The sequence below is a fragment of the Grus americana genome, chromosome 1, assembly GCF_028858705.1.
Source record: "Grus americana isolate bGruAme1 chromosome 1, bGruAme1.mat, whole genome shotgun sequence".
NCBI classification, from domain to species: domain Eukaryota; kingdom Metazoa; phylum Chordata; class Aves; order Gruiformes; family Gruidae; genus Grus; species Grus americana.
Window position 1 is genome coordinate 1,902,406 of NC_072852.1, and position 9,911 is coordinate 1,912,316.

The 9,911-nt window shown below is 47.1% G+C and overlaps 1 protein-coding gene across 5 annotated transcripts in view; it reads right to left on the reverse strand.

Annotated features, from left to right (window-relative positions):
• The window catches only part of FBH1 (F-box DNA helicase 1), a 32,917-nt gene that overhangs the window by 22,593 nt on the left and 413 nt on the right, over nucleotides 1–9,911 (reverse strand). For 3 of the 5 annotated variants that reach the window (XM_054813023.1, XM_054813021.1, XM_054813020.1), the window contains exons 2-6: nucleotides 8,551–8,706; nucleotides 5,190–5,761; nucleotides 3,728–3,858; nucleotides 1,869–2,004; nucleotides 1,431–1,621 (exon numbers count right to left, since the gene is read on the reverse strand). In XM_054813023.1, the coding sequence (XP_054668998.1) occupies nucleotides 1,431–1,621; nucleotides 1,869–2,004; nucleotides 3,728–3,858; nucleotides 5,190–5,761; nucleotides 8,551–8,706 (1,186 nt within the window). Of the gene's footprint in view, nucleotides 1–1,430; nucleotides 1,622–1,868; nucleotides 2,005–3,727; nucleotides 3,859–5,189; nucleotides 5,762–8,550; nucleotides 8,710–9,333; nucleotides 9,591–9,911 lie in introns of those variants that run through there. The other 2 variants (XM_054813022.1, XM_054813024.1) reach the window with 2 other exon arrangements.

The window sequence follows — 9,911 nt, forward strand, 5'->3', positions numbered from 1 at the left end:
TAAACTGTCTTTATCTCAACCCCCGAGTTTTCTCACGTTCACTCTTCTGATTCTCTCCCGTATCCTGCTGGGGAGGAGCAAGCGAGCAGCTGCGTGGTGCTTGGTTGCCGACTGGGGTTAAACCACGACACCGCCACATCTTCAGCAGGTGTTTACTCAAGTTTATGACCTTAGCCAGCAATTATCAATCTCTATCAGGCCAAACAAGCATTCTGATTTCCCTGGTTGGTAGCCTGAGCACACAGTTGAGTAAACAGAGAACAAACCCTTCTCTTGTGTCTAACACAGGCTGAACTATAACTTGCAGAAAGCAGCCCATGGAACCGTCTTCTTTCTGGCTATAGATTCCTTTTCCAGTGTATTTCCTTGCCAGTCTTCTCATAAGAAGAATTTACATGTGTCCTTAATCCTTATCTCATCCTCACTGCAATTCTGAAGCAACCTGTGGGCTCTTACCTGCATTACCAGGCACCTCCAGGAACAAAAGGCACAGGACGGATCGCTACACACATTCAGTGGGTGCCCATGGGACTTGTAGTGTGATTTAAGAGTGAAGTGAGTAACTGGTCTCAGGAAGGTAATAACTGCATTAAATTGTTGCAGCTCATGTGTATCTATTTCTAATAGGAAAGTTTCTATAGTTTCTTTAAAACCTGCTTTTACTTCTGAAAAAAATTATTTTTCTTGAGCACTACTTCCCCAAAACCAAGCAGACTATGAAACAGTCTAGGAGTTAAAGCAAATCCAAAGGCAACGCTCCTGAAAAAAGCTAGGGATATGTACACTGTTCCTGACAAACTGCATGCACTGAGGAACTGAAGAACCCTAACCAAGAGGAACATAATTGCTCATGAGCATGTATTCACTGTACACAGAGTCATAGAATCATTTAGGTTGGAAAAGACCTTTAAGATCATCGAGTCCAACTGTTAACCTAACACTGCCAAGCCCACCACTAAACCATGTCCCCAAACACCACATCTACACATCTTTTAAACACCTCTAGGGATGGTGACTCCACCACTTCCCTGGGCAACCTGTTCCAACGCTTGACAACCCTTTCAGTGAAGAAGTTTTTCCTAACATCAAATCTAAACCTCCTCTGGCGCAACTTGAGGCCATTTCCTCTTGTCCTATCGCTTGTTATTTGGGAGAAGAGACCGACCCCCACCTGGCCACAACCTCCTTCCAGGTAGTCGTAGGGAGCAATCAGGTCTCCCCTCAGCCTCCTTTTCTTCAGACTAAACAACCCCAGTTCCCTCAGCCGCTCTTCATCAGACTTGTCCTCTAGACCCTTCACCAGCTTTGTTGCTCTTCTCTGGACACATTCCAGCACCTCAATGTCTTTCTTGTAGTGAGGGGCCTAAATATATATTACACATCGCCATGGCTAGAAAGAGGCAGGCAGGAAGCACCTCCCCACTCCTCACCTGTTAGTGATCGCAATGTTCTTTTCTCTCATCGCGTAGAGCAGCGTGGCTATGCAGTAAAGCGTCTCGGTCATGTCCACAACAGAGAGGGTAGAGCAGGGTCTCTGCAGACATGCCATCAGCCTTTGGATGTCACTGACGCCATCGGAGAAAAGCACCATGACTGCAATTATGGCCCACATGTTCTCAGGCTGGTAGAGGCAGCGAGAAGAAAGTGAGAAAAAAGCTTTGAGCCTTTAGGAGCAGGGAAACCCTGCTTCAACACTGAAAAAACCACTTATGCCATGATGAATAGTTAAATTCTCTTCAGTCACCCTGACTAGTAGCAAATAACACCCCAAAAGGAAAATCTTTAGACGCAGGAGGGTCGACATGACTTCAAAGCACCAGCAGTTGTTAAACCTGTTAAATAAAGCAGTTAATAACTGTTAAACTTACCCCCATCCTGCTCTGTAAATGTGGCAGTTTGTTCACAACGCAGACTTCAGCCTTTGAGAAGAGGTGATGACTCTTCAAACACCGGAGAACCGCACTGGGATTTACCTTCTGTCCGGTGGGTATGGCAGACACATACCTGCGCAGAACGGGAACAGCGGCATTTGCAAAGAAGCCTTATCAAGTGAGTTTATCCTTCAAGTAAATAATGCCTTCTCCAAAGTACCATCGGTCAGGCTGCAGTCAAGTGTAACTGCACCTTGCTCTGCGCCCCACAGATTTGAACAGATGCATTCAGTGATGAGGCTGCAAGGTGCTCAACTTGGATTTCCAACCCTAGTTGTTGCACCTGGACAAGTAATTCCCAGTTCCGTTACGCAGACATGTGCTTAAATACTTTGCTGCATCAAGCCCTTAGTCTGCAAGTTCATTCTGGCTGTCTTGAACTCTCCTTCCACCTTGCTCTTAACCCAGTTTGACTCTTCCATTTGTACATCTGTCATACAAAATTGCCCTCTAGACTACAGGGATCTGAACAGAGCATTTGCTTTTGTCAGGGACCTGTTCTGGGCTTGGGCTTGCTGCTGAGCTGTGACTGATAAGTCAGTGCGGGTCCAGGAAAGGAGCCTTTCAGGAAAGGAAAAGAAGAAAATACATTGGAGATGGGAGGGACCAGGAAGAAGAGCTCAAATCTCACATCCTCCACAAGATACTGGTATTTTAGCTAAATCCAGGAGATGCTGATCCTCTCTGAGACCCTGACCGATCAAGAAATGGAAAAACAGTGCTGACATGACAGATTCCAGAAGGGATGTTAAAAGGGACGCTTAGATTGAGTCTCACTCTCTCCAGCATAGTCACCCTGCAGGAAGGAACCATATAACATCTTCTCCCAAGTTGGTTGTTGGGTGCTAGATGCCAGCAAGTGACAGGACAGCCCAGCCTTTTTCGATTTTGTCATCTAATGCTTGTCTTGGAGCTCCTGGCAGCTTCTCTCAATTGCTGTCCCCAGCCTGGCTGTGCTATGACATACCGGTCCATCTCAAAACCTTCCTTTGAGTCTCCAAACCCAGTAGTTGCTTGCTGACACCCTCTTGCTCAGGTTCTCCTCATCTTTTTCCTCCTTTGGTGCAACAACCATCTCCCCGCCCTCCAAGAGGCAACACGATCCAACACAAAAGGCCACCACCAAGACTGTTCTTCTGGCCCCTCTTCCCAGTCCATGTTCAGTTTCTCCAAGGCTATCCCTGCCCCAGGCTTAGCGGCCTCTCCCTCACTCATCCAGCACTTCTCACTTCAAAATCACGGAAACTGCAGAAGGGACTTAGGAAGCCACGTGCTCAAAGCAGGGACGACTTCAAAGTTTGGTTGTTTGTCCAGCTGAGGTCTGGGCATCTCCAAGGATGGAGATTCCCCACCTCTCTGGGCCAATGTTTGACCACTCTTCTAATACCCAGCTGGATTTCCTATGCTGTAACTTGTGGCCATTGCCTCTTGTCCTCTCACTGTGCACTGGCAAAAAGAATTTGGCATCATGCTCTCTACAGCGCCTCGTTAGGCAGGGGAAGACAGCAATTAGATTCTCTTTCCACCTTCTCTTCTCCAGATCTCATCCTCTACTTGTACATCACGTGCTCCCAACGCAATGAAGAAGAGGAAAGAGAAGGGGTTTTTTACCTATTTCTAGAACCCTATTAATGATTTCTACTGTTCCTTCCTCATCTTCCTGCACATCTTCCACCTGTTTAGAAGACAAACTCATTTCTCTCCTGGCAATTCACAGGATAAAATGGAAGAAGATCCAAAGCAAAGAAAGTCTTGAGGATCTACAGGTACAAAGTCAAGTGCTGAAGTGGACTCACCTGATCAGCCCCAACACACATCCTTCCTGCTCCTTTGTTATGGCAAAATCCTGCAAGATCCGCTCAACTGTTTGCAGGGCTGTGTCCTCCTTCATTAGGTACCGATGGTACAGCTTTTTCCAAGGAATGAACTAGAATGTGAAGCACATACCACCATCTTTCATCTCACAGCATGGGAAAATAGATTTCTTCTGGCAATAAGCTAATCAACTTCCCAAGAAGACCTAGAGTTCAAAAAGTCCCTGTAGCTTGATGGAAACAAGTACCTAGCATGAGATGGGGAAGGAAAGAGGAAACAGAGGAAAGAGAGAAAGACTTGTTCCTCATAGCCTGCAAACATGTCTATAAAAGGCTCGTTTTTCTAGAATGATGGGAACAGGGTGATGCTGGTTCAGTTTCAAACATCAAAGCATTAAAGGAATGGAGGTATTTTTAGCATTATTGCACAGATCTGCTCTGAGCAGGGTCTGAGTGCTTAAAATCCCTGTGTCCATGAAGCCCTACCCTCCCACAGCCTGCTGTTTGGACTTCTTCCGTAAAAACAGACCGGGCGCTGCCTTTTAGGCTGTGTAACGGAGAGAAGAGCAGACTTGGGAGAGGACCTGAGCACACTGAGCATTCAATGCATGCATTTTCTATGCATCTTTCTAGTTCTTCAGGCTCAAAGCATGCACACTGTGCTGATAAAGCACTGAGTGCAGGACACCTCCTGTATTGTGTCCAGCCTTACCCATTCAAATTTATCAGAAGAGCATAAAGAAGAACTTGGAGCTCCACAAAAATCTGGGCTGTGATCAGTCCCCCACCACTCTGAGTCTCTTTGTACAAGCTGAGGATTTCCAGCGTGGTGACCAAGTCTACTGGTGCCAGCTGTCTCCGGGCCACTTCTAAGTGAAATGCAGAGATCCTCCTTGCGGCCATAACAACTGTCAGTGGGTTCGCGACTGTGCTGTAGGGCCTTGACCCCAGATGAACCAAGCTCCATAAAAACAGAGTTAAAGGCCTTTCCTCTAAACCAAGAGACACCACACATACACAGGCTGGGGGGCAGTGACGTTGACTGGTCATGAGAGGACACTGCCCAGTCTGGTAGCCAGAATATCCTGCGTGATCCCTGTCAGAAAAAAAGGTTGCAAGAAAAACAGTGAAGGGGGATTTTGTGGAGTCTTACAGGATGCTTTCTTTCCATGTATGGGAAGAATGCATCAAGGGAAGTTACCCCAATATTGATGTTCTGATCCAGGTTGGCATCTGAAGATGCCACTGTAGTCCTGAAGACCAAAAAATGACACAAGATCTCATACGAAAGGATGTGGGCATTAGGGGACAATAAAGGGATTTAAAGGAGCAAAGAGAGACAGACACAGCATGGATGCTCCTACAGCAACACATGCAGCTGCAAGACTAAGACAGAGCAGGAGGAGAAGGGACCAGCTCAAATCAATATCACAGCAGTCCTTACCAGTGGATCCCTGACTATCTCCCTCCAGCAGTGACACACCAGGCTCAGGTTCTGATACAGATCAGTCACTGGTAGGAAAGCAAAGATGTTCCTCAGGACTTCAACAGGCAGCTCGTCAATACTTCCCTGAGGCACTTCCCAGTTACGAGTCCCCAGGAGTCCATAGTGTGCATCAGGGACTGGTTCGATTTCCATATCATCAAGTTCCTGCTTGATTTGGCTGTGTTCCTGCTTGATCAGGCTGGGTTCTGGATGAACGACCATTTGCTGCTTCTCAGGCTTATCCCACAAATCGTGCTCTGGCTTGTGAACGCCTGCAGCTGCAGTGGACAGAGGCCATTTTCTGGAGCTTACCGTGGGAGCTGGTACAAAGTCTTCATCCTCCAGAAAAGAGCAGGAATCACTGCTGATCTCCATCACAGTGGAGACACTGCTGAGGGAATCATCAGGTTCACTGAAGATGGGATCCAGTAGCTCTTCTTTGATTCTACAGTTCTTCGTCCCACCGGTACCTACTTGTTGTGTCTGAGAGATCCTGAAGTAATCAGTGATGCTCTTCTGCTGACCTTGGCCTGCAGAAAGAGGAAGAGCATGAAGTCAACAGAAACAACTGAGCTAACAAGGAGACTGGAGCTTGTGTAAGGAGGTAGTTATTTCCACAAGGTTCCCTACAGACATATGAGCCTCCTACAGATGAACTGTCCTGCTTCATATTGCTTCTCTGGCAACCTATGGAAATCAACAGAACAACATTCATCTCTTTGCACTGTCCACATAATCTGGGCGCTCTAAAGGTACATCTGACACCTCCCCTAGCTTCTAGAAAAAGATATGGTCTGCATAACAATCTCTCAGATCAACAATCCTTAGCTACATAACACAGCAGAGGTGTGTTAAACAGAAACACAGCTGCAGAATGAATTTGATGGGAGATATTTCCACTAGCCAAAGAACAGAAACAGGAAGGAAACAAAATTCAAGACCTGAGTTGTTGTGGTGTACCTCAGACTGAGGTTGGGCTCCCAGCAGTTATTTATTGTTCTTAATGTGGTGAACAAGAAGCACACTAAGACTTTAGGAAAGCTTAAGGGTTTAACTACTGCTCTGCACCATGAGAAGGTCACAGCACCAAGCCTCTAGCAGGCTGCTCCTACCACACTATAAGAGAGATCAAGAACTTTAAGAGGATAAACAGCCATTTCTTGCTAGTCTGCAAAATATCCTGATGTTTCACTAAGAAGCAACTCGAGAAGAAAAAAATCACAAGCAGCTACTGCTGATTTTAATGTATTTTATTTCTGGATGCTCATGAAGGTGTAGCTTAAAGAGATCTGATCTGTAAGACACTTGCTGCTTAAAAAGAACAGCTTCCCTGCTAGTGTTTGACTCCAGTACCCTAAAACATGCAGCATTTAAGAGTACTAGATTTTTTTAAAGTGAGATAGTCAAAGATGTCACTGACAAAAAAAAATGGAAAAGTATGTCTAGGACTCTGGTGTCTTGTCCTGGCTCATCAGCAGATGTTCTCTGTGAAGTACTCCCCAGGACAGGAAGGACATGGAGCTGTTGGAGCGAGTCCAGAGGAGGCCACGGAGATGGTGCAAGGGCTGGAGCACCTCTGCTCTGGAGACAGGCTGAGAGAGTTGGGGTTGTTCAGCCAGGAGAAGAGAAGGCTCCAGGGAGACCTTAGAGCACCTTCCAGTCCCTGCAGGGGCTCCAGGAAAGCTGGAGAGGGGCTGGCGACAAGGGCAGGGAGTGACAGGCCAAGGGGAATGGCCTGAAGCTGCAGGAGGGGAGATGGAGATGAGATCTGAGGAAGAACTTCTTCCCTGTGAGGGTGCTGAGGCCCTGGCACAGGTTGCCCAGAGCGGTGGTAGATGCCCCATCCCTGGAAACATTCAAGGTCAGGCTGCATGGGGCTCTGAGCAACCTGATCTAGTTGAAGATGTCCCTGCTCACTGCAGGGGGGTTGGACTAGGTGACCTTAAAAGGTCCCTTCCAACCCAAACCAGTCTGTGATTCCATAATTCTAAATGACAGCTCCTACAGTTGCACTCCCACCTTCTGCATCCAAACCCCTTTCAGACATCGCTCTGACCCGTGGCACGTCAAGCCAGTGACCTACCAGTCTGCCTTTTTCAAGCAGTCTACGCTCGCGCCTCTCTCCATGAGGTAGGAGACACACTCCCTGTGGCCCATGGAAGCCGCTTCGTGGAGGGAGGATTCAGACTAGATCTGAGGAAGAAATTCTTCCCTGTGAGGGTGCTGAGGCCCTGGCACAGGTTGCCCAGAGAAGCTGTGGCTGCCCCTGGCTCCCTGGCAGTGTTCAAGGCCAGGCTGGATGGGGCTTTGGGCAACGTGGTCTAGTGGAGGGTGTCCCTGCCCATGGCAGGGGGTTGGAACTAGATGGGCTTTGAGGTCCCTTCCAACCCAAACTGTTCTGTGATTCTATGATTCTAAGTGAGTCAGCTCACACCAAGGCACAGAGAGATCCCCAAGCCTCCCAGGGAAACACTGAAATGCTCCCAAGTTTCACCTTCCACAGTGACCAAGGCACTCAGGAGCTCAGGAATAACTCAGGAGGTTTTTTCTTTGCATTCCACCTGTCTCCTCGCCTACACGTGTGTGTAGGGTCTCTTGTCACTAGGCAGGTTTTGAGGCTGGGCCTTTAACCCTGCACTATGAGCTATTTGAAAATAGCTCTTTCATCTTCTGTTCGAGCCCTGAGCCGTGTCGTGTGCAGATTAGCTCAGTCTTATCAATCCTCAAAAGCCCTCTAAGGCTTCGGCACTTTTGAGACCCACATCTACCAGTTGTGTACCACAATGTTTCCCACTCCCAGTAAAGTCAAAGATCATTAATATCTGGTTAGTACTCAATGACACTCTTGCAGTCCTATATATCTAAACAGCTTGTTATTATTTAATAAGTATCATAAAGAGCATCTAGAAGCAGGAGTCACATCATTAATAGTGCCTAATTGCAGTGTTCCTCAGGGAGAGCTGCTGTTCTCTCCACGTAGCCTCCGACAGCTCAGCGACAGAGACATGGAGGCATTTCTGGTGTGAGGAGAGACTAAACACACATGCGAGGGCAAACTTGCTCCTTTACAGAGGGAAGTATTCAAAGGTATCTCCTTTTCCTGCCACTTGACTTTGTGGAGGCAGAGCTTAAGCCCAGTTTTGCCACACACCACTCAAACCCAACCAATTTCTTCCATTTGCGCCCACCTCGCGTGACATTACTCTCCTATCAGCACAAATATGACAATGGACTACGCAACGCCCTTTTGTTCCACACCATATGAGCATTTTTCTCCCCCCAAATCCCTCAGCCTTCAAAGTATTTGCAATCGGTGTACCTCCTTGATGTCTCCTTGTCCGGTGGGTGGGATGGAGGCTCCTGTTTACATCTCCTCTACTTTGTCTTTGACTGAACGGCTGCGTCAAGGAGGATGAACCTTCTGCGAGAGCTTTGCAGTCATCGACCGTGAGGTGCATTTTCTTGAATCGCTTCACTGCTTTGCCAACATGCAAAAAAGAGACCCCAAAACCAAACTGTTAGCAAATAACAATATGGAATCCATGCCTTTAACAGAGGCGTAAATACACAGTTTCTTTTCAGAAATTTTATAGGACAACCCCAGTGTTTCAGCCAGGAGCTTCTCTGAATAAATCATAGCAGAAGCTTGTACAACGCTCTGGCGAGACGCTAAGGAGGGCAATGCATTGTGTCAAGGCGACACATCAGCAGTCACTACAACAACAACTTCACCCCAGGTCTCCACTCGTGGGTTGTACAAGGCTTCAGAACAAAAGAGGATGATGTAAAACCAGAATCTGTGCATGTTTGTGGCCTTCTCTACAATACCATAACAGGGAGGAAGCAGATACAGGCATTCGTGTGAAGGCAAAGTATCATTACCAGGATGCCAAGCAAGCCGTGCAACCCCCGGTGAGAGATGACAGTGATTTGCCCAGGGAAGGTCAGAGCCAACATTCAAACCCACGAACTACAGCCTCTTGCAAACAGATCCCAGCTGGGATCCTCCATTAAGGAGGAAACACAACCCACTTGCAGCACAGCTCTTCCCCATGAGAAGAAGCACAAAACTACCTGAAGAGTTATGTTAAAAAAACCTTACTTGAAGTCTGCACGAGCTCCTCTTTTCTGTACGCGGGACGGCCAGCAGAAAAAGTAGAAACAATGCAACTTGCTTCTCCCAAAAATGCTCACGAGAAACCCGAAACCACGTCACAGGATGAGCTTCCTTCCCGTAGGAGAATTATCAGCAAAACACAACTCATGTAGTTTCACTTTTACTTTATTACTACACGGTGCTGCGGAGGATAAACTCCTCTAACAGGTTTACGGTAGCCACGAAAGTAATCGACTGATCTCATACAGCAGGGTCCAAGGGCCAGTTTGTTTCATTATGCTGCTTCCTCCTTTTCATCCACATCAGCTCGGTGGAGCAGAGTTAAAAGCACCCGCTGAGCTCCCTGGGGATGCTGTTTTGTAACATCCCATGTTCCTCAAAACACCGCAAATGAGGCAAGAAAAAAAAAAAACAATGCAAGACAGTCCTGTGGCACTTAGGGACATGGTTTAGCGGTGGAATTAGCAGTTAGGTTTATGGTTGGACTCAATGATCTTAAGGGTCTTTTCCAACCTAAATGATTCTATGATTCTACTTAAAAATGGTATTTCTCACTTGAAATT